At 35.5% G+C, this 26,192-nt stretch overlaps 1 protein-coding gene across 2 annotated transcripts in view; it reads left to right on the top strand.

Annotated features, from left to right (window-relative positions):
• Nucleotides 1-26,192, top strand: part of LOC126885942 (putative fatty acyl-CoA reductase CG5065) — a 134,729-nt gene that overhangs the window by 32,110 nt on the left and 76,427 nt on the right. For both annotated transcript variants that reach the window (XM_050652766.1, XM_050652765.1), the window contains exon 2: nt 20,347-20,562. In XM_050652766.1, the coding sequence (XP_050508723.1) occupies nt 20,362-20,562 (201 nt within the window). In that variant the 5' untranslated portion in view covers nt 20,347-20,361. The remainder of the gene's footprint in view (nt 1-20,346; nt 20,563-26,192) is intronic.

Below are 26,192 nucleotides of genomic sequence, written 5' to 3'. Positions count from 1 at the left end.
TCTTTATATTTACTACTTATTCCTATATTTTTTACTACTATAACCTTTTCGTACTACTACTCTAGTGGAGTTCTGTGTATAACAACATCTTACAATTACAAACACGTTCTATCAACATCATCCACGGAGATTATACACATGGCGCAGCCCAGATGGACGAACAAGAAATCAAATAGACTACATCCTGATAAGATCAAGATGGAAGTCGTCGGCCATCAACTGTAAAACATATCCTGGCGCAGACTGTGGAAGCGATCATCAACTCCTGGTATTGAACGTTCGACCAGAACCGTTACCGACCGTTCGACCGAAACATTTTAAAGTCCCCAAAAGAAGACCCCTAAAAAAAAGTCATGTCTCTAAATCATCAAAAATCAATGACTTCCAACATAACCTAGAGGAAACTCTTTCTTTAGACCAAGTAGGTACTGACACTGACCCTGAGAGCACTTGGATCTATCTCAAAAATAAGGTAATCGAGGCTGCAAAAGATTGTGAGGCAGCGGTTTCCACGAGCCGTAAGCTATGGATATCCGATAATACGTGGACTGTGATTCAACGCAGAAAAGAACATAAAACTAGATACGGAACAAACGATGAATACAAAGCGTTATCGAATGAAATCAGAAAACGGTGCCGCAAAGACAAAGCTGATTACATCTCTCAAATATGCAGAGATATAGAGGAATATTGCTATAAAAATGAACCGAGAGATTTATTTCAGAAGATCAAACTCCTTACCAGAGAATTTAAATCTCAAACGTGGTCTGTAATAGATAAGGAAGGTAATCTAAAGACCGATACTAACGAAATACAGTCGACTCGCGTTAATTCAAACCTGCGATAATTCGAAACTCTCTATAATTCAAAGTTATCACGAGTTCCCTACAAAATCTCTTTATATTTCGAACTAAATCAATACATTTTTATGCACTTGGTAATTCGAACGAAAAAAATCATTTCTATATAACAAAACGACGCGTTAATTCGAACTCATCGGCGTCCAGCACTCGACAATTCAAAGTTGCAGAGAGAAAGATGCGGAAAGATTGTAGTAAGTACAGTTTTCTGTACTATTTCTTCTGTACTTCTTTTTTTCTGTACCTACTTCAAAAAATCCGGTTTCTTAAAAGAAGATCAGGAAAATCTTCCAATACTTATGGATTATGAAGAACCAGCAACTGAACCATTAGTTGACATCAGCGGTGTGAGTTTTTCTGACTTGTTCAAGTATATGAAGATGTTGCTGTCTCAGGTTCACTAACCGATGGCGAAATTTTATCTGCGACAGATACGAATGAAAAAAGTAACGATGAAGATGAGTACGATACATAAGAACCTTTGGCAGAGGTGTCAGTTAAGGGAGCAAGATCCTCATTCGATACCTTACAAACCTTCTGTCTACAAAACGAAAGTGATGAAAAAGCATTTCAGGCACTTTTTTTCTCTTAAAAAAATTATTGAGCACTCGGAGCAGCAGCAATGTGCTTTGAAGCAAACCAGTATAATACAGTTCTTTCGAAAGATTGATTAATTCACATTATGAATACATGCATGTATGTACACGAATGTACCTCTAAACTTTTGTCATCGTTATAGAATAGCAGTTAATAAATAATAATTGATCAGCACTTAATAATTCGAAGATTTATTTATTTTCTCTCACAAATTTCGATCCATGTGATGTTTCAAACACTCAATAATTCGTAATATTTTAAGAGTCCCTCGAGTTTCGAATTAACGAGAGTCGACTGTATTGGAAACATGGCGAAGCTATTGTGGCGAGCTATATAAAAATAACGAGGTACCAGCAGAAAATCAGTGGACCTCTGACTACCCTAGAGAACCTAATGTCTTACTCGCTGAAGTCAAAGATGCAATTAAATCGCTTCTTCTTCTTTAGGTGGCATCTCCGCTACGGAGGTTGGCAATCATCATAGCTATTTTAATTATTGAGGCAGTAGCTCTAAATAGTTGTTTTGAGCTGCATCCAAAACCATTCTCTCAGGTTCTTCAGCCATGGAATTCTTCTTCTTCCGATCTTTCTTCTGACATTAAATCGCTAAAGAGAAATAAATCCCCAGGCATTGATTCAATACCAGGTGAAATACTACAGTTACTAGGTGACAAAGGATTACATATCATCCATGTTGTTGATCATCCATGTTGTTGATATCATCCATGTTGTCCATCCATCCTGTGTCGCTGTTTGGAATTGAGGAAGATGGCCATCTGATTGGTGTAGCTCAATTTATATCCCGCTTCACAAAAAGGAACTACCACATGCTAGTAAAATTTTGTTGCAGATCATCAAAAACAGATTGAAAACCTATATACATTACCAAATACCTCAGGAACATGCGGGGTTTGTAAAGGGTAAAGGTACACGGGAACAAATCCTGAACCTGAGACAACTCATTGAAAAGTCTAGAGAATTTCAAGTAGAGGAGAGTTGGACAAAACCAGGTACCAGTCCAAAAACCGTCTGTATCTTCGGGTACGTTAGAGTAGCAAACGTTTACTGCAGATTGAAATATTCTCAAATAACCTAAGTTTGATATACCAATGTAAATTTTTATAAATATTCTTTTGTCCAACCGGTTTGATAAAACCGGGTAGTAACTTAATTACCATGTAAAAAGACTAATGGGCAGAAAATTAGAAAATAAAATATTTGTTGAAAGTATGTGAACAGAAATCGAAAATTTATGAACAGAAGTCACAAATAAAAACTTCATCTACATCATCATAGGCACACATACTTCATGAGGCCATTTGGTGCAAGACACACATTTTATCCAGCCTTCCTTCGTCTTATAATTTGAAAATAGTTCATTGTAATATAGACTCGCATCGTTATTATCTTCTTCCTCCAAACTCTCAAAATCTGCAATCGGTAATTTCGGAACCAATTTTGTTTTTGGTGCAGCCTTTTTACTACGTTTTCTCCTATTTTGTCCAGTTCATTTATTTTTAATTTTTTCACGACTGGAGATTTTTTAATTATTCCTACTTGCTTTGTTACTAGCTTCTTCATTACAGAGTTACCATTTCTTACTTTTTTCACACGATCTTCTAAAGTGGATTGCGGACAATAAACCCTTTGAGAGGCTTTATTGTATACCATCGTATGTTCTCGCACTTCAACTATTGCATTTTGCATGCTTTCTTGATCCCATGACTGACGAGTAGTTTTTATTTTATAATGCCACATATTATTATGGTTAACTAAAAGCAAAAGAACTACTGCAGAAACTGGAAGGTCTGAAAACAGGTCTGATAAAATCGTGTACCCGGTTTTGCCGATTTTCGGACTACCCGGTTTTGTCAAACGCGTAAACAGGATATTAAATATTATTTAAATTGTTAAGTTATGAAATAATATTCAAAATTTTTGGCCAAATTAAAGGTAATATACTAGGTTACATGTATTAAATTTTGAAATGACATTAGTTATTCAGTAGAAGAAGAAACAACTATAAACTTACCTTAAAAATCGAGTTTGCTGCATCAACAAACAGGTGAGGTCTTACTGCTCCGGCACAGATTACTCAAATGAAATAAAAGTGAATACACACTACTGTTGGAGGTTTAGTGACACTAATTTTAACATTGTCTGATAGATAGAAGCAGACAGTTAGAATAATTAAGGGGTACCCGGTTTTATCAACCTACCCGGTTTTGTCCAACTCTCCCCTACCTATGATTATATGCTTCGTTGACTACCAAAAGGCATTTAATTGTGTAATTTGGATAAATCTGTGGTCCATTTTAATAGAAATGGGCACACCAATGCACCTAGTGACACTTATTAAAAATCTGTACCAGTCAACGCATTGCATTTGCATTTGCAGGCGATATCGATCCAATATGAAACACCAAATTAACCACCAGATCACAAAAAATAAACAATAGGATATAAACCCGGAACAGATGTCTTTATGCCCATCAAAACCCTATAACATCGAAACAACTAACAAGACATAAGTACAAAGATACAACTATAGGTACCTATAAAACAATCATACTACATATAGTGATGTATGGTGGCGAAACGTGGACGATAAGGCAAACGCAGAGAGACTAGAGGTCCCGTCATTTGGGATGGCACCAATTTGCCGTACAAATTACAAGTACAAAGATACAACTATAGGTACCTATAAAACAATCATACTACATATAGTGATGTATGGTGGCGAAACGTGGACGATAAGGCAAACGCAGAGAGACTAGAGGTCCCGTCATTTGGGATGGCACCAATTTGCATGTATTACGGCGCATCTAAATATAGTCTAAGAACCGTTTAAATTTTAGGAGATTGGAATTCTAGAGTAGGTAAGGACGTTAATAGGGGATTAGGATGTATTGCACAATATGGGGAAGAAACATTAAATAGAAATGGAATTAAAATGCTAGAATTCTGCCAAACGAATGACCTGATAATAAGAAATACTTTCAGTGAACAAATCATTGAAGACAAATATACATTTATGGCTGAAGAGAGAAATGCAAAGAGCTTAATCGACTATATAGTATATACGAGAAATTTGGAACAAAAAATACAAAATATCTTAACGGAAAAAGAGCCGGAGCTGTCCACACAACACAGGCTTGTCACTGCAAAACTGAAGGATGAAAAAATAGAGGAGGTGGAAATAAAAGAGTACAAGAAAGTAAAAGTAAACAAACTAAAGATAGAACGTGTGCGAGAACTTTACAAGAAGGAAACCAATATAATATTGAGGTAGATAGAGTACCAAAAAGAAACATGGACAATGAAAGAAAGATGGAAAACTTACAGGGAAGTATTAAAGAAAACAGCAGCTGAAGTATGTGGAATCAAAAAATGTAATAATCAATTGAAAAGGACAAGATGGTGGAATAAAGAAGTGAAAACAGAAATAAAAAAGAGAGACGATTGGTAAAAAATACAGTCACACAAGCAAAAGCAAAATCATGGAAAGAATTTGGAGAAAAGGTACAAGAAGGAAATATAACAAATAATAGAAACTTTTGGACGACAATACGACACATGAAGGGGGGGAAACGAAAGGAGATAAATGCAGTAAGAGATAGATCAATGCAAATTCAAATAAACCCAGAACAAATAGCTAGAGTATGAAAAGAATATTATGAGGAAATATTTGATACCGAAGTAACACAGGTTGATAATGTAATAAATGAAGGCCAAGAAAACACAGAGATAGACCAAATAAGTAGAGAAGAAGTAATAGAAGGAATATCAAACATAAAAATAGACAAGGCAGGAGGAGATGATGAAATTGAATCGGAAATGGTAAAATACATGGGAGAAGAGGGAATAAACTGGCTATGGACAATATATAAAGAGGCGTGGGAAAAACAAGCAATCCCTAGAGACTGGCAGAATAACATAATTGTACCAATATACAAAAAAGGAGAACATATAAACTGCGAAAACTACAGAGCTATATATGTTTGTCATCGGTATGCTTTAAAATGTATACGAAAATAATAGAGAAAAGACTAAGGCAAGAAGTAGAAATGAAATTGAGAGATGAACAAGCGGCGTTTAGACCAGGAAGACAAACAAATGACAACATATATACCATCAGGAACCTAATCGAAAGATGCTTAGACACGGGGGGAAAACTGGTATTAGCATTCATATACCTAAGATCAGCATTTGACACGATAGAAAGACAAATTATAGGGGAATGCTTGAGGAAAATATTAAGACAAACAAATGACAACATATATACCATCAGGAACCTAATCGAAAGATGCTTAGACACGGGGGGAAAACTGGTATTAGCATTCATATACCTAAGAGCAGCATTTGACACGACAGAAAGACAAATTATAGGGGAATGCTTGAGGAAAATAAATGTACCAAACATATTGATAAAAATTATAGAAAGTACTTACAAAGAGGTAAAAGGAAGAGTACAAATAGCAGGGGAACGATCAGAAGAATTTAATTGGAATAGAGGTATTAAACAAGGAGATAGTCTCAGCCCTTTGCTATTCATAATCGTAATGAATGAATTAATAAGAAAAACTAGAGCAAGAACCAACCAACTACAGACAATAATAGGATACCATAGATTACAACCGGTAACAATAGGGTCCTTAATGTATGCGGACGACATAGTACTAATAGCAGATTCCGAGAACAAAATGCAGAAAACCAAATCCGACACCCTGATAGGGTACAAGGAAGGGGAGAAAGAAAAAAAAGAAGAACCGTTTAAAGTTGGTGATTGGTTACTGATATTGAAATTTTGCTACTTAGTATTGAAATTATTTAATGCTAAAGCGTGGCTTAGGAAGAAAATTAAATTTTAACTTCTGTACAAGTGCAATAATATGCAAATTAGTGCCGTTCCAAATGACGGGACCTCTACGTGTTTGGGAAAGAAAAATCCTAAGGAAGATCTTTGGGTATGTGCTTGATAAGCAGCAGTACAATATACATATATGATAAGAACTAACAAAGAGCTCGCAGACCCAGATTCTTCTTCTTCTTCTTCTTCTTCTTCCTCTTTATAAGCAATTCTGCTTGTTCATTGCCGGATTGATACCTCTATGGAAGGTTGTCACTCCATCTTTTGCGCGGTCGGCCGATACTTCTTCTGCCGATTGGTGATTTATTCCATGCTATTTTGACCACACGTGTCTCCCCCATTCTGGTTATGTGGTTGTTCCATTCTTTTTTTTCTATTTAGTGTCCATTCGTTTATACACTGTACGTTACATTGTCTTCTGATATCTTCGCTCCTCTTTCGATCTCTCAGTGTATTTCCTGTAATTCTTCTCAGTACTCTCATCTCTGCCGTTTCCAGTAGTCTTTGTGTTATGGCTGTATCGGGTCTTGTTTCTGATGCATATGTCATTATTGGTCTTACACTGGCTTTATAAATTCTTGACTTCATCTCAGTGTTAATATGTCGGTTTCGCCATATAGTGTTATTAAGGCATCTTGCCAATCTATTTGCTTTTTGTACTTGATTTCTCATTTCTTTGTCTAGGTCTCCGTAACTTGACAATGTAATTCCAAGGTATTTTACTTCCATTACTTGTTCAAAACTGATACCATCAATTTTTATTTTGCATCTGATGGGTTCTTTACTGATTAGGTACTATTGTTTTGGTTTTCTGAGATGAAAGTGTCATCCGCCTTGAATTGAATTGAATTCCGTCTGCAGTTTTGTTTGGTGTGATCGAGTAGCTCACAGAACTGTTGCCGGTCCCAAGCCCGGATAAAGGAGGAGGGGGTCTACAGCCAGGTTAGCACCCTACTGATAGACGTTAAAACCATAGCTCATAGAAACATGAGACCCAGATTCTAACATAATAAAAGAAATAAAGGCCAGAAGACTCCAATGGGCAGGACATCTCAGACGATATTTTGACGAAAGAATAGTCAGGCTGATTTGGAAAGAAATGTCACGATTGGAAGAAGGCCACGTGGATGACCTCGACTCCCGTGGCGAGATAATATAGCAGGATACCTTATTGCTATGAGTATGGTGAATTAGATGGAGATTGCTCAAGACAGAGAGTAATGGAGGTATACTGTCGAGTTGACTAAAACCCGCGAAGGGTTGTAGGGCCACGGAGTAAGTAACTAACTTTCTTGTTACTGTCTAAGGAGAAGATTTAAATTAATAAAAAGAAGAGAATATCAAAGACGAATATAAAAGCTATAATAATCTAACCAATAACAATACCAAGTAACAAATATAAAATTATAAATAAGTACTATATTTTCTTAAATTTTGCTGTTAAAAAATTTACAGTTCGACCCTGCAGAAAGTTGTGTATGTTAAAGTTGAGTTATTAAATTACAATAACTTAATTAATTACAAAGTGTTGCATGATTAAATGAACAAACTGTGAATGTAATGATGGTTAGTCGTTAAATATAATTATGGCATGGAATTAATTGGAAACTCTAGTTTTACGAAATAACAATTAGAACCAATAATAGTAATCAACATTGCTCTTTAACGTAACAATATTAATGTATGCATGATGACATATTATTTTGTTATTATCATTACACGCACAAAACGCAACCTCAAAATAACTGCAATAATTCCATTTTTTATTTAAATAATAATTTTAACTACCCAAAACGGACGCATGTGACCTGTACTAGAATTCCGCAATTGAGGAAATATATTTATCTCTGGAAGACAAATAAGCGTACCAGTTTTCGTTTTTCTAAATAGTTTTTTTTTAAATTTTTTTTTTCAAATTCAGCAAACGAAAAATTTTCAAATCGATTTTTCTAGAGAACGGTGCGTCCTACCGACTTAAAGCAAGAGTACGTTTTAGTACTAGAATACCTCACAATTTAATAATCCCGTATCAGAAATGCTTAGAAGTTAAAGAAAAAAAAGTTATGCGATAAAATAACCGTTGCCCTACCCAAAACGGGCTCCTATGACCGGTACTAGAAATTAAATTAGTGTACCAGTTTTCGTTTTTCTAAATAGAAGCGTTCTGGAGATATCTAAGAAAAACTAGTTCTAAGACGCCATCTTCAAAGAGCTCTAGCTCCCTGAAGCATTTTCGGACTAGGTGGATTGGGTTAAATTGTCTTATAATTATCTGAAGAATCTCCGGTCTTCGTTTGTCGGGAGAGTTTCTGGACACCCTCTATAGAGTTAATTGAAATTAACATTAGGTAGAAGCTTTAAATAATCTGTATATTGGGATATAATATTTTCCCTTATAATATTTCAATCAATGGTAGAAGATAATTAGGTAATATATTTCATATAATTGTAAAGAAATATTTTATTGCAATGATTTATTTCTTATTTTTATCTATTTCAAGTGAAAATCCATAATGATTATTTTCAGTTCGTGTTTATATCATTTGATACTGATGGTTAACAAAGTTTCATCTCAAACACCATACTTAATTTTTTATCGTAAGATCGCTACTGTCTTTGCTTAACCTCTTTCAATTATGCAATAAGAGCGCACTGTGGTTACTTTCTAAATTCATTCGGATTAGTTTTATTTTGTTTACCTTCTTGGTAACGATCTCACATAAACGAAAATTAGACAACTGACTGGCTAAAATAATAATGTTTGATGGTATTTTACAAAATACTGTAGAAATGTGTGTCAATCGAAAAAAAAGTGTTTCGTGATTTATCATTAAACATAGTTTATTTCGTAATGTAATAAAATAATCAAAAATATTCAAAATAAAAAAATATGAAAACAAATTTTTTAAGAAACGCTTTTGTTTGGTTACGAGTGCTTTTGTTTGGTTACGAGTGACTAAAATTAAAAATTATATAAAAAAATCAACCAAAAAGCAAAAAATAAAAAAAATTGAAAAAATCTAACACATTCGTCAAAGAAAAACGTGGCGCGTCTTCATCGAATAAACGGTTTTCGCCCCACGCTTTTCTTTAACGAATGTGTTAGATTTTTTCAATTGTTTTTATTTTTTGCTTTTTCGTTGATTTTTTTATAATATTTTTAATTTTACTCACTCGTAACCAAAAAAAGCCTTTCTTAAAAAAATTTTTTTCATATTTTTTTATTTTTTACTTTTTAGTCCTACACTTTTTAAACATTACAATACAGGGTGTAACAAAAATACAGGTCATAAATTAAACCACATATTCTGGGACCAAAAATAGTTCGAATGAACCTAACTTACCTTAGTACAAATATGCACACAAAAGAAGTTACAGCCCTTTGAAGTTACAAAATTTAAATCGAATTTTTTGAATATATCGAAAACTATTAGAGGTTTTTTGTTGAAAATGGACATGTAGCATTCTTATGGAAATAACATCTTAAAGAAAAATTATAGTGAAATTTGTGCACCCCATAAAAATTTTATGGGGGTTTTGTTCCCTTAAACCCCCCCAAACTTTTGTGTCCGTTCCAAATAAATTATTATTGTGGTGCCATTAGTTAAATTCAATATTTTTAAAACTTTTTTGCCTCTTAGTATTTTTTCGATAAGGCAGTTTTTATCGAGTTGCGGCTTCTTTTTTAATATGGTTACATAAAAATTTTATGAGGGTTTTGTTCCTTTAAACCCCCCAAATGTTTGTGTACGTTCCAATTAAACTATTACTGCGGTACCATTAGTTAAACACAGTGTTTTTAAAACTTTTTTGCCTCTTTGTATTCTTTTGATAAAGCATCTTTTATCGAGATGTGGCTTCTTTTTTAATATGGTTCAAAGTATACTTAAAAATGTAAATCATAAATAAATTTTCATATTATTACCCATACCCAGTCTCCATAACCGTACTTTACCATATACAAATATGTGGTGGATTTGACAAATATTTAAATATCTCGATAAAAACTGACTTTTGAAAAAAGTACTAAGAGACAAAAAAGTTTTTAAAAACTTGTGTTTAACTAATGGCTCTACAATAATAATTAAATTGGAACGTATACAAAAGTTTGGGGGGGTTTAAAAAAACCAAACCCCCATAAAATTTTTATGGGGTGTCCAAATTTTATTATAATTTTTTCTTAAAATACTACTGCCATAAGAATACCACATGTCCATTTTCAATAAAAAATATCTAATAGTTTTCGATATATTGGAAAAAATCGATTTTCATTTTGTAACTTCAAAGGGCTGTAACTTTTTTTCCGTGCACATTTGTACTAAGGTAAGTTAGGTTCAATCGAACTATTTTTGGTCCCAGAATATGCGATTAAATTTATGACCTGTATTTTTGTTACACCCTGTATATTGTCATGTTTATTAAAATATGTATAAAACGTATCATGTACAAACATGAAAAGTAGTCGAAATCGACAAAAAAATTGAAACTTTATTGTTTATTTATGAAGCATAACGTAAACAATTAACGTAAAAAGTGAACGAATCACATAAATAGTTCATATAATTAGCTACAATTTGTAAAAGTTTCAAGTTTCTTCATTGTAAAAAACAAGAGAATGTAAGCATTTTCCGTTAAAATTGTTTTTTATTTAAACAATTAATAAACAAAAAAAATTTTTATTGACCATTCGTGTATTGTTCCCACGAATTCATATTTCTGCAAATTTTTAGTCATTTGCATTTAAGAAAAGGCAGTCAAATTAACGTCCAAAGATGTGACCCAAACGATTGAACGAAAGAAAATCGTTTAATAATTAATTAGTACGCCAAAACGAATTCTAATGGCAATTGTAGCACAAAACGTCTCTACCGGTGGTTTTTGTGAAACTACGATAAAAACACGAATTTTTTAAATTCGAGTTTTGGTTGAAGTTTTGTTTCATATTTTATTGAAATTTGACACGAATCAGCGTCGGATTTTATATAAACAAATATATTAGCGTTCAAAATTTGAAACTTTATTGTTTATTTATAAAACATAACATAAACAATTAACGTAAAAAGTGAAATTATGTATATATAGTTCATATCATTAGCTACAATCCGTAAAAGTTTCAAGTTTCTACATTGTGAAAAACAGGAAAATTTAAGCATTTCCCATTAAAATCGTTTTTTTATTTAAACAATTAATAAACATAAAATTTTTTTTATTGACTATTCGTGTATTGTTCCCGCGAATGCATCATCATCATCATTTGGCTCTACAACTCTATGTGAGTCTTGGCAGCGTTTACTATTTCCCTCCATTGTTGTCGGTCCTGAGCAGCTATTTCCCATTGCTGTACTCCCATTTTGCGTAGATCACTGGCTACTGCGCCCTTCCATCTCTTTCTTGGGCGACCAACTGACCTTTTTCCATCGGGCCTTTCCCAGAATGTGGCGTTCAGAAGCCTTTCGTCACTTGATCTTAGCACGTGAACCGCCCATCGTATTCTGTTTGCTTTAATGTAGCGTACTGTTTTCATCTTCCGCGAATGCATGTCTGCAAATTTTCATTCATTTGCATTGAAGAAAAGGCAGTCAAATTAACGTCTAAAGATTTGACGCAAACTATTGAAATAAAGAAAAGCGTTTAAAAATTTGAAAAATGTAATATAGCTCATTAAAAAAACAAAATAATGTAGGTAACAAAAGTTTTCGGAAAAAATTCATTCGGAACAAACGACCATCTGCAGGCAGTAAAGTTACTAATTGAAAAGTCAATAGAATATAATAAGCCCCTTGTCCTGACACACGATAGAGCTGGATAACATTTTAGAAGCTCTAAATGAATGCCGCATTGACTATGGTTACAGTATAATATATTTATAAAGAGGCAACAATGAGTGTTAAGTTACATGATAAAACCAAACAAATAAGCATAGAACGCGGCGTAAGACAAGGCGACACACTCTCGCCAAAACTGTTCATAACTGTTCTGGAATATGCCTTTAAGATGCTCAACTGGGACCACAATAGACGGAGAAAAGTTAAATCATCTTCGTTACATCACTTCATCCCGCCATACAAAAGGCGGGATGGAGTGCTACACCTGAACAAACATTATGGAAGGAAACCATAAATTGTTCTCTGAGTGCAAAAAACATGATTGAAGAAAAAGAAAACTTAGGAGAAAATGGCAAAACACACATACACCTATTGACAAAGAACATCTAAACAGAATTACCAGAAGACTTAAAAATCTATTAAAAGAAGAAAAAAACAGGGGGATTCAAACTTACTTAGAAAATCTGACTCCATTCAAAGACACTAACTATTCGCTATGGAAGGCGACGAGAAAAGTGAAAGGACCAAAAGACGCCATACTTCCTTTAAATAGTGCCAAAGGTAAATGGGCAAGAACAGACACAGAGAAATCCGAGACATTCGCAGAACATCTTTCGACAGTATTTAGTCCCTTTACTAGAGTAGTACCATTAGAATAAGAAGAACCATTTCATTCTTTTCTTGAGGCTCCATATCAAATGGAACTGCCAATCTCCAAGTTTAATATTAAAGAAGTAAAACATAATAAATAATGAGATACAACCTAATAAGGCACCAGGATTCGACCTCATAACGGGTAAGGTCCTTCAGGAACTAACCGATGATTGTTACAGAATAATCACTATGATCTTTAATGCTATGTTAAGTCTGCACTACTTCCCGTTGCAATGGAAAGTGGCACAGATTATACTAATTCAAAAACCTGGAAAAGATCCAAAAGATGTCAACTCATACCGACCGATAAGTCTGCTCCCAGTCATCTCTAAGGTGTTTGAAAAACTCCTGTTAAGAAAAATAAAACCAATATTAGAAGAGAAGAGTCTCATACCTGACCATCAATTCGGATTTCGTAATCAACATAGTACAATAGAACAAGTTCACAGACTGTACACAACAATAAGAACTAGTCTCGAAAACAAGCAATATGCACTGCAGCCTCTCAAGCTTGTGACAAGGTGTGGCACACAGGACTTCTGTACAAATTAAAGAAAAACCTACCTTACACTTACTTCAAACTGCCTCAATCATACCTTACAGAAAGGAGATATCTGGTAAAATATAGTGAAGCCTATACAAAACTCTACCCCATCCTATCTGGTGTACCTCAGGGTAGTGTGTTCGGACCGATCCTATACCTAATATATACGGCTGACTTGCCAACAAGCAACGACCTAACACTTGCAACATTCGCAGATGATACTGCTTTCCTGGCCTCTCATGGTAATCCAATAATAGCATCAGAGAGACTGCAACTACATCTGAACAAAACAAATGAATGGCTAACCCCTCAAAATCCACACACATTACATTCACTCTAAGAAGAGGTACATGTCCAGAACTTAATCTCGATGGACATCCTTTACCTCAAAAGGATGACGTAAAATATCTAGGTATTCACCTTGACAAACGACTAACTTGGACCAAACATATATGGACGAAAAGACTTCAACTGGGAATTGTATACAGAAAACTTTACTGGATGTTGGGAAAAAACTCTCACCTATCGATCGATAACAAGCTGCTTATATACAAAACAATAATAAAACCCATTTGGACATATGGTTCGCAGCTCTGGGGATCAGCTAGCAAATCTAATATTATGAAAATACAAAGATTTCAATCCAAAACTCTAAGAACAATCGCTAATGCCTCTTGGTACATCCATAATGACGCAATACATAGAGATCTTCAGGTACTATCAGTCTCCGAAGAGTGCAAAAAATCTTCTGAACAATATCAAAATAGGTTGCGGGTACATCCAAACACCCTGGCACACAATCTCCTCAACAACCAACAAGCGAAGAGATTGAAGCGATATGATCCCTTGGACCTACCTAACCGATCCTGACAGAGCCTACAGCAGAGGAAGCTGCGCCTTCAACAGCGTCCAGCCATTGTGTTCTGTGCCAGTTTTAGTTTTAGTTTTCGTGCTCGCGTATCAGTGTATGTGCGCATCTCACCGGTAAACAAGGTTAATGTGTGTGTGTGTGTGTGTGTGTGTGTGTGTGTGTGTGTGTGTGTGTGTGTGTGTGTGTGTGTGTGTGTGTGTGTGTGTGTGTGTGTGTGTGTGTGTGTGTGTGTGTGTGTGTGTGTGTGTGTGTGTGTGTGTGTGTGTGTGTGTGTGTGTGTGTGTGTGTGTGTGTGTGTGTGTGTGTGTGTGTGTGTGTGTGTGTGTGTGTGTGTGTGTGTGTGTGTGTGTGTGTGTGTGTGTGTGTGTGTGTGTGTGTGTGTGTGTGTGTGTGTGTGTGTGTGTGTGTGTGTGTGTGTGTGTGTGTGTGTGTGTGTGTGTGTGTGTGTGTGTGTGTGTGTGTGTGTGTGTGTGTGTGTGTGTGTGTGTGTGTGTGTGTGTGTGTGTGTGTGTGTGTGTGTGTGTGTGTGTGTGTGTGTGTGTGTGTGTGTGTGTGTGTGTGTGTGTGTGTGTGTGTGTGTGTGTGTGTGTGTGTGTGTGTGTGTGTGTGTGTGTGTGTGTGTGTGTGTGTGTGTGTGTGTGTGTGTGTGTGTGTGTGTGTGTGTGTGTGTGTGTGTGTGTGTGTGTGTGTGTGTGTGTGTGTGTGTGTGTGTGTGTGTGTGTGTGTGTGTGTGTGTGTGTGTGTGTGTGTGTGTGTGTGTGTGTGTGTGTGTGTGTGTGTGTGTGTGTGTGTGTGTGTGTGTGTGTGTGTGTGTGTGTGTGTGTGTGTGTGTGTGTGTGTGTGTGTGTGTGTGTGTGTGTGTGTGTGTGTGTGTGTGTGTGTGTGTGTGTGTGTGTGTGTGTGTGTGTGTGTGTGTGTGTGTGTGTGTGTGTGTGTGTGTGTGTGTGTGTGTGTGTGTGTGTGTGTGTGTGTGTGTGTGTGTGTGTGTGTGTGTGTGTGTGTGTGTGTGTGTGTGTGTGTGTGTGTGTGTGTGTGTGTGTGTGTGTGTGTGTGTGTGTGTGTGTGTGTGTGTGTGTGTGTGTGTGTGTGTGTGTGTGTGTGTGTGTGTGTGTGTGTGTGTGTGTGTGTGTGTGTGTGTGTGTGTGTGTGTGTGTGTGTGTGTGTGTGTGTGTGTGTGTGTGTGTGTGTGTGTGTGTGTGTGTGTGTGTGTGTGTGTGTGTGTGTGTGTGTGTGTGTGTGTGTGTGTGTGTGTGTGTGTGTGTGTGTGTGTGTGTGTGTGTGTGTGTGTGTGTGTGTGTGTGTGTGTGTGTGTGTGTGTGTGTGTGTGTGTGTGTGTGTGTGTGTGTGTGTGTGTGTGTGTGTGTGTGTGTGTGTGTGTGTGTGTGTGTGTGTGTGTGTGTGTGTGTGTGTGTGTGTCGTGATGCTTTGGTCACTGGACCTTACATCTCTCTGCCATTGTAAAGACAAACAATTTTACTTATTGTTTTCATTGTTAATAAAAAAAAATCTTCGTTTTGCAGATGACATAATCCTTATAACTGATGACCTAGGAGAAGTAAAGTAAATGCTAAATGATTTAGATGCTATCTGCTGTAAAATAGGCCTGAAAATGAACTTTTCTACAACTAAATATATGACTAATCTGATTCCTAGTGGACAGCTGATTATACGTGTGAACAAGAAGTAGAACTAGTGGAAAAGTACATTTACTTGGGTCATGAAATTAGAATTGGCAGAGATAACCAAACATGCGAAATAACAAGAAGATTAACTCTTGCTTGGGCAGCCTACGGAGCTCTAAGAGACATATTTAGGAGCAGTATACCGATCGGTTTAAAAAGACAAATGTTTGATCAATGTGTGCTGCCGGTAATGACATAAGGAGCAGAGACACTGACTCTAACCAAGGCAACAGCGTCGAAAATGCGGGTTGCTCAAAGGCGTATGGAAAGATCCATGCTGGTTGTAACCCTACGGGATAAAATAAGAAATGAAGAGCTCAGACAAACAACCGGTATCGCAGATGTTGTAGAGCGTATCATCAGGCTCAAATGGAACTGGGCAGGACACGTCGCCAGGCTGAAAGATTCAAGATGGACACGAAAGCTGATGGAATTGAGACCAAGAGAAGATAAACGCAGTAGAGGAAGGCCGCCTACACGATGGACAGATGATATCAGGCGGATTAGTAGAAACTGGCAACAATCAGCACAAAACCGTGAGTGTGGAAACATTTGGGGGAGACCTATGTTCAGCAATGGATGTGAATTGGTTGGATGATGAGGATGATGATGAATGTATCTTTAATGAAAATCCTTCTGGATTTTCCCCTTCTCTTTTTTCTTCTACTTCCCAATTCTAATATTTTCGTGCAATTCTTTTTGATTTCATTCTATTACTATGTCCAAAACAGAACATTTGCTTGTATTTAGTGTACTCAGTATCGAATAGGTTTCTACCTTGTCATTTGCCTGATATGTTCATTTTTTATTTTTATTTGTTGTTTCTGCGTCTGCCATCATCAGTCACAATGCTGCCCATATATTCGTACGTTATTATTTTTTCTAATATTGTTCCATTAATCTTGTTTAATTTGCTTGTTGTTTTGGTAAGTTATAAGGAGAATAGACAGAGAGAGGGAAATAGAAAACACAATAAAAGAAAGAAAATTGCAATAGCTTGGACATGTGATGAGAGGCGAAAGATATAACATTTTGAGACTCATAATTCAAGGAAAAATAGAGGGTAGGAGAAGCGTAGGAAGGAGATGCGTTTCCCGGTTGAAGAACCTGAGAGAATGGTTTAGTTGCAGCTCAATGCAACTGTTCAGGGCAGCTGTCCTAAAGGTCAGAATAGAATGGCCATGATGATTGCAAACCTTCGTCGCGCAGATGGAACTTCAAGAAGAAGAAGGATTGTTTTGGTATCTTATTTAACTATCATCGATTTGTTTTATTTATATTCACCTGCATTTTCATTTTCAGTATTTCTTCAGTCCACGAATTCATCAGCTTTTGCCTATGATAGAGCAGTTTTGAAAAGGTCTATTCAGTTTGTTTTGATTTTTCAGTACCAAAAAATTTGTCCTTAAGGTAATGTTGGTGCTCTTATTAAACTTTATCTGTCGATTATTGCTTTTTGGTGCGACGGAAGCGCTCCCACGACCAACGGCGGATCCAGCAACCTTGCAAGGAGGGGGCAATGAAATAAAAATTTTCTCGTATGGGCTGTTACTTTATTTTTCTTCATGTATTCCTTTCAGAATGGCGGTTACTATGGATTATTGGGAACAAAAAAGGTCTTTTATAATTATCCTCTAAAGTTAATCATTCCCGAGTTATAAACAATTTAAAACTGAAAAAAAAATAAAAAAATGACGATTTTCTAGATTCAAAAACACAAGTAAAAAATATTATTTTTGAAACTGCGGAGTACTTAAATTCAAGTTCAAACCCCATTTTATCAGATACAGTTAAGTAATTTGGTCTCATTTTATTTTGAAACATTGTTTTTTAGTTGTTAATGTAGCCCGATCGCTAGTCCTCTCATATGCGCTTCGTTAACTTCATTGAGCTTGAATTTAGGTACTTCGTAATTTCAAAAATTATGTTTTTTACTTGTGTTTTTAACCTTAAAAATCGTCATTTTTCGATTTTTTTACTCTGGCAACTCCGAAATTATGTCATTTAAAAATGGGGAATATAATATGAAAAATAATCTGTATTTTTTTAAGAACTTCAAAACGAAAGAAATATAAAGGGTGTTCAATTTGAAATAAGAAAGTTCGTTAGATTCCCAGAAAAACGGAAGATTTGACAACAATGTAATTACCACTATAATATCGGCCACATTTCCCACCAAAATCTATAAAAATCGTTCTAGCAGTTTTCGATAAATTACCGTGTTTCCATACTTTTTCGCTACCCTGCATACGTAACGTTTAGTTGTGCACCGCACCTTAATTTAGAATTTCTTTTAATTTACGGCCCTTATTTCTTGGAGCGTAACATAATTATTTTCTAACTTATTATTTACCGATCACAATTTATTAAAACGGCTGTACATTCTACAAAAAGAACCTTTCACTTTCTTAACACATTAACTACAAAGTTTAGCTACAAACGTGCGAGTTTTTTACAACTAGTTTGTTTTGCTATAATTAAAGACCTGATTATGAGCATGACGTAAAGATCAAAGTGAGCACTTATACAGGGTTGGCCACTCAAAAAAGTCCACCCTGATATTTGGCAATATTCATCGGATTTTGTGAAAATTCTGAAACAGGTTGATTTTTCTTCCAAAGGAGACTTCTTTTAACGTTACAATCTGCCATTTGTCAAGACCCTCTCTGCCAGCAACATAGAAAAAATTCATGAAACGGGATCAGTAGCTGATAGAAATAGGAAGTGTGAAACTTACGGCTGAAGTGGCAGAAGTAGCAATTTTAGGTACCTATTGTTAATTTGGAGCCTACTTCAAGTACTAAAAAATAGCTCAAGAATCTGGTTTTTCACGAACTACTGTCGCAGATGGTAAACCATTTGGTTTTGGCGCCCTTCCTACCTTCAGTTATGTTGCTACAACCAACCAGAATATTCCTAACATATCTGTCCTGGCATGCTTTTTCATTCTGTAGTGGCTTAGAAACGCATTACGTTTTAATAGTAGATTATACCACGAGTCAATAATGATGGCTATTATTCCCGAGGAATATTTACGAACCGAGCCGCGTTAGCGGCGAGGGAGTTTCGAGGGAATGAGAGCCATTATTGCGAGTAGTATACTCTACTTTATCTACGACAAATTAATTAATTTAAGATTTTTAATGAACAACTTTATTTGTTAAAAACATTAAAATTAGTAATAGTACAATTAATAAACTGAATTGGTTGAGAATCATCATTTACTTTAGTAGAGTTTTTAATACAAATATTTGGGATCTCGATTGCTGTAGAACAAGAAGATGGTACATTACTGTTTATCTCTTTAGCGATAGTATCTGCTGTAGTTGCCTTGTTTCTCATAGACTGATCAATGTATCCTTCAGCTACCTGTGTTGACTTCCAGCCCCCATGACGCTTTAATCCAGTTAAATCGCATCCTCCATCAATATACAGAGTGGCAGATGATCTGCGATAACAATGGCCGGTATATAGTCCTGTCGCCAGGGGGGGTACAACGGCCTCCTGTATTCAGATGGACTTACCCAAGTTTTTTTATGTATTTTGACCCGTAGAACACGAATTTTTTGGGTAACAGTTGATCCGGATGTCGATAAGATTGTTATAAACAAAGAAGTTGAGGAATTACATAACAGCGATTTCTCGCAAAGCAAAACATGTTGTTGTATTTTTTGGGCCCTTCTAACCAAAAAGTGTTCCTACAAATTTTTTCGTAGGATGCATAGTTTTCGAGATAAACGCGGTGGAACTTTCAAAAAATCGAAAAATTGCATTTTTTGTACCCGAATAACTTTTGATTAAAAAATAAAATAGAAATTCTGCTTACCCCATTTGAAAGTTCAAGTCAAAGTATATCGGTTTTAGTTATTTGCATTGCTAAAAATTTATTATTTTATTGTTAAACAAAAGTATAAACACCTAGTGCTGGAGTGATGTTTTCAATGATATCTCATTTAAAATCGAACGAGTAGATAGAGTAGGTACAAGTGCAAGCGAGGCTATTTCTACGTAGCATGCATGTAAACGCATGTATTAGGCACGGGAAACACTATGTGTTTATAGCTTTTTTTAGCAATAAACACATAAATTTTTAGCAATGTATATATTAGAAACCGATAGAATTTGACTTGAACTTTCAAATGCGGTAAGCAGAATTGCTATTTTATTTTTTAATCAAAAGTTATTCGGGTTCAAAAATTGCAACTTTTCGATTTTTTGAAAGTTCAACCGCGTTTATCTCGAAAACTATGCATAAGATACATTAAATTACCTAAGATCAATCCATATTTATCTTACCAAAATTTTTTTTACCAAATCAAACTTATTGTTCAGCTTTGTTTGTTTGTTGGGTAAAGTCGCTAATAATAACCTATTGGTGGATGCGACAAGTTTGCTTTAATAAATAATAATAATTATAGCTTAATAAAATACTTTTTGTTTATAGAGCTGGTGATAAATCATGGTTGAAGAGAAAAGCTCAATTTCAAAATGGTACAAAGGGAAAACTGTCTTCATAACCGGAGGCAGCGGGTTTATGGGGAAAGTTATGGTTGAGAAACTGCTCTACTCATGTCCAGATATCAAATGTATATACATGCTAATGCGAAGTAAAAGAGGAAAGTTTCCAAACCAGCGAATAGACGATATGTGGAAATTACCTGTAAGTATGATTTTATTTGCATAAAATTCACAAGGTAAACAAATTCCTGTAGCTGGCTGTATACCATTAGTCACAAAAATAGTATAATTCCTCTTTGTAAAAGGTATATTTAAAAAATACCCAAAAAGGGTTACATCACAACAGAACGATTTTGGAATTAAGATTCCATCATCAGTGTTTATAACAGATCACATTACATGTTTTGAGCCACCAAGATATAATATATCTTCTTATAATATGGGTAAGAACCCTTAAATTGTTTTAAAGTTATAAATAGGTTACATTATATTATAAAAATTGATGCGATGTTAGCATATTCCTGGATTAACTCCGGGCGTCACACGACTCTCACCATGCTGGTTGTCATATCCAGAGGCTAGACCTCACATACCGGACTTTAGGTGACAACTTTAGTTGTCACAACTTTAGTGAAAGTATAAGTCCTTTAGGTGAGGTCTAACCTCTTGACATTACAACCAGCATGGGGAGACTCGTGTGATGCCGGGAGTTAATCCAGGAATATTTCTATAAGGGTTTTTATCTATAAATCTTGGTGACTTAAAATATGTAATTTGAGCTGTTATAAACATTGATGATGGAATATTAATTCCGAAAACGTTCTGTTGTGATTAGCACTTTTTATGATTATTTAGATAGAAGATATAAACGCGAGCTGGAAGAAAATTAAAAACAAGATTGAAGAGGCAGCAACAGCGGAATGGGACGTTTCATCGCCGCCGGTTCATCGCCGCCGTTTCGATGCCGCCGGTTCATCGCCAGTCCATTTCATCGCCGGCGTTTCATCGCCGGCCGTTTCATCGCCAGTTAGTCAGTTGATCTTTTATTATGGGAGATGACACACACGACGTTAAATTAAGTTCAAAACTTATGACAAATAAATAGATAAAAAATATTATTATATTTATTTACTATTATATTTCTACTTCCCCTAAATTTGATACTAAACAGTATTAAATTTGTAGTGCTAAATTATATTTTATATTATAAAAGTTTAAAGTATTAAAAAATTAAGTATGGCAACGGGAATGGTCATATCTCGCATTTCCTAGAATTCCTAATTAATACTAAAAATAAATAATAAATGTAACTGTCGAAAATTGGTCGAAAATTCGGAAATATATCAGTTAGCGATTAACTGACTGGCGATGAACCGGCGGCATCGAAACGGCCGGTGATGAATCGGCCGGCGATGAACTGGCGGCGATGAAACGTCCTAGACCCAGCAACAGAAGCTCTAGGAAAACGCAAAGTCATACTGAACAAAAGAAACAACAACAATACACCATGATTCAGAAAAGAAATAAAAGAGAAATGTAAAGAGAAGAGAGAGGCCTACATGAAGTATAAAATATCAAACACTCCAGAATCCAGAGACACCTATAGAATAGAAGAATACGAAATGAAACAAAGCAATTGGTAGGAAGAACAAAAAATGAACACTGGGAACAGTTTACAATAAGGATGGAAAGCGACTTCTATGACACAAAAACAAATATGGAGATTCATAAGAAACCAACGGAAAGAAATGGCAGAATTGAAGGAATACAATAACATACCAGCAAACGAATGGGAAAGATACTTGATGGAACTGTTTAAAGGAAAGGAAAAGATAATCAAAACAATAACCTACCTGAATTAAGACAAGAAATAGAAATCAGTTTTCAGGAAGAACTAATATTGATACTGCAAGATACCAGACGCATGGTAAAACAGCATAATGATACCAATGTTCAAGAAAGGAGGCAAATAAATCTACTGAACACCGCACTTAAGCTCACCACAAAAGTCTCAACCAACAAAATCAATAAACCAACAACTTTATCAGATGAACAACAAGGATTCAGATCCGGAAGATCCTGCGTAGACGTCGTATTTGAAAAATGAGACAAATCGCAGAAAAGGCCATTGAGTACAATAAACCAGCATATATATGTTTAATAGACCTGACAAAGGCTTTCGATCGCATCCAAGTCGAAGACGTCTTACATTTACTGTATAGAAGAAACATACCAATCAATATTATACAAACCATCGAAAACATCTACTTTCATAATCGAATACAGGCAAATATAAATGGAAAACTAACGCAGTTTATACCAGTACAAAGCGGAGTCAGACAAGGTGACTCATTAAGCCCATTGCTCTTTAATATAATAATGGACGAAATAATAGAAGCAGTACGTAAAGGTCATGGTTACAGAATGGGGAACAAAGAAATCCAAATACTATGTTATGCAGACGACGCCGCATTAATCGCCGAGACAGAAGACGATCTCCAAAGATTAACACACATCTTCAATACAACAGCCAAGAAATACAATATGATAATATCAGCAGAAAAAACCACATGTATGACAACATCTAAGTATGACACAAAAGCAAGAATCTATAAAGCAGCACTTAGATCTATATAACATACACGGCGCAGACAAGATCTGACACATCTAAAACGAGACGACTACTAGAAACAACAGAGAGGAAAATACTCCGACGAATATCAGGGAAAAGTCTGTTGGATAGGGAGAGAAGCGAAAACACAAGAAGATCATGCAATATAGAAGACATAAATGGATGGGTGACAAAACGGAAACAGGAGTGGAACGAACAAATTAGTAGAATGACAGAGGATAGGATAGTACGAATAGCACGAGATAGTGCGATAACTTAAACAATTTAGGAGGCTAATATTGAAGAAGAAAGACTTTTACTTTAAAGCCTACATACAAGAAGGAAGAAGAAGAATGAATTTTTAAATATACCTTTTACAAAGAGGAATTTTACTATTTTTATTTCCATAACTCATGGGTTTATAGAAACGTGTCTCTCATTTAAAATGGGTATTATTTCTATTACAACGGTTTTAAATAAAACTAACGGTTCAAATTTATACAAAACTATTGATTTAGAAGTCTACAACAACAATATCGCAGCACGATATTGTCTTATAAACTACTCTACTAGCAACTCCGTTCCTATATACCTACCTATATTTAATTACATGATTTCTAGAACTAGAACTCGAGATGCGAGAACTCTCTAGACTCTGCATAATCAGCCTGCCGAGTTGTAACCGTAATTTGAGGTCAGACGAAATTAACTTTTTCATTACACTGCTCCTCGCTTAGGATCTGAGCATCCCGATCAGCAACTCTAGATGAAGGCCCAGAATGGCGGAATCTACAGGACTCTTCAGCTCTGCATGCACCCTTCAAAAAGAAATGTCTACTGTCTTTAAAGAGTATGGACCTCTTCATGGAAGCTTCAAGCATGCTTCTCACAATCTTCTGATCCAGATTTTCTAGTGCATGGCCTACCTTTTCTTCAAATTAGAGCACGCAATATGTTCTCGTAGCTTGCCTTGTCTGTATAAGACTTATTGGTCACCATATACAGCAAATATCGAGGACCACCTTCTAATCGCAGTACTCTTCTAACTTTAGGTTGTTGGTTTCTTAACTCGTCCAAACGATTTAACCTCCTATTAAATAAGGACGAGATTCCTTTAGTCATCTCGATGTCTTGGGCAACACAGTGAGCTAGAGAGACGTTTTCCGGAACACTAAAAAGATCTTGCTGAACTTCTTTGGTCACGCCGAATCTAGCACTCTTTCTTCCTGCGTAATTTGACATAAGTTCATCTTTCATCTCATGTTGAAGGATTTGTGCTTCTTTCGTTTCATTTGATCCATCATATGGTGCAAGATAGTTAATATGAACAACTTTTGGTTTACCTTTTGGCAACTTCTTAATTCAGTATATTACATTATTTATTCCCATTTTAATTTCATACGGACCTTTCCATTTTCTTTGTAGTTTAGGAGACAAGACTCGATGACGTTGTGGATTATAAAACCAGACAATATCACCTACTTCGAAGCTTTCATTCTTGCATCGAGAATCATGTTGATCTTTCATTCTGTCATTGGCTATCTGGATGCGTTGTCTGGCAAGATCATGAATGTTGTTCATTGTTAACCTAAGCCGGTCGACATATTCTTCGCTTGCAACAGGTTCTTCGGTAGGTCTGTAGCCAAACTCTATGTCGCAGGGTAAACAAACTTCACGATCCAACATTAAGCAGGTTGGAGTCTGACGTAATTTCATTCACGGCTGAGCGGTAGGCTATGAGGGATAAATGAATGTGCTGGTTCCAATCTATTTCGCTCTCAAAAATTGTAATTGTCTTGAAATTCATTGTTGTACACTCAAATGGTCGAAGCATTTTTATGGAATTTTTAAAAATGATTATTTTTCAGAAAGATTATGTTACTTTATACTTTAAAAAACCACTAGCACAAAATTTCATGTAAATACCATGGGACGCAATTGAAATTTTAAACATTATCTCCATTTTTTGACCCCTTATTTTCTCCCAGTTCTACATCTAGTTTATTATTACATCTACGGGACTAACTAAACAATACTAACTTACAAACCAAAATAAAGAAGAAGATAATTGGCTATACGAAAAAAAGTCCTTAATCTTAGTAACCTTGCAAGGTTGATTGATGCAGAAGACAAAAAAAGGTATAACGGTGGGTAATATAAAGAAAAAGCTGTCTAATGATTTTTACCTGATTAAAATAAAACCTGATGACAACAAATCTCCACAGTCATTAAATAATCAACCACAACAAAAGTGTAATGATTCGTATATATTTTTCATATAAAAATTGAGTAACGTGGTGATTTGAATTTAATTGTAAAAACGACAATTTTACGCTATATTACTGTGGTTAAGAACGAACCATCTACTGATGCCTAAAAAGTTTGATTAATATACAAAACAAAAAGAGAAAATAAAAATAATTCATAACGAAGGTTTCATTTTATTTTTTATATTAACTAGTGAAAGAAATCATTTTCACCTTACTTTCTTAAATTGATTTTCTGTAGGTATATAGGGTGAGGCAGATAACTGGCCTATTAGAAATATCTCGAGAACTAAAGGCAACAGAATCATGAAAATTGAAATAAAGGGGTTTTGAAGGATGATCTATTAAATGAAAATATTTTCATCTCTTTGTAACGTCCGGTTATACCGGAAGTTGCTTATAACTTCGTTTTTTTAAATGGGACACCCTGTATATTTTTATATTTTTGGATTCTCTTTGATGTTTTCTTTCTTAAAATATGAGGTTTGGTAATATTATACAGGGTATTTTAAAAGATAATTACGTTTTTTTATTAATTTCGTAGCAACATTCGCACCCTTTAGAATTGTAGTATAACGTTTAAGTTTTCCCAGTGTAGAATTTAATTCAGTTTTCATTGCTACATGGATTTTAACTTATTTCCCTGTAGACTTCAGAATCTCTAGTGCCGTGTTTTTCTTAGAAACACATGTGTGCTATCGATAGAGTCGAATGTTAGACTTTAATAGCTTTCTGGTGAATGATATGGGCCTTGCATCCCATAACTCATTTTAAGTATTAGGCTTGCTAAGCCCTTTATAGTGTTAATAAGGCCCTTTTTTGCATTTCTGTGGCGACCGTTGGCAAGTCGCGTACCCCAAGCCGTCAGTCTTATTTAAGCAGAAATCTGAGATATCTTGGCATTCGTGAGTTAAACTTTGTGGCAGTAAGTTAAGCCGTGTCAGTCATGTAGTG

Source organism: Diabrotica virgifera, chromosome 6 (assembly GCF_917563875.1).
Source record: "Diabrotica virgifera virgifera chromosome 6, PGI_DIABVI_V3a".
Taxonomy (NCBI): domain Eukaryota; kingdom Metazoa; phylum Arthropoda; class Insecta; order Coleoptera; family Chrysomelidae; genus Diabrotica; species Diabrotica virgifera.
Note: the sequence above shows the minus strand (reverse complement) of the source record. Positions and strands in the feature narration are given on the sequence as shown.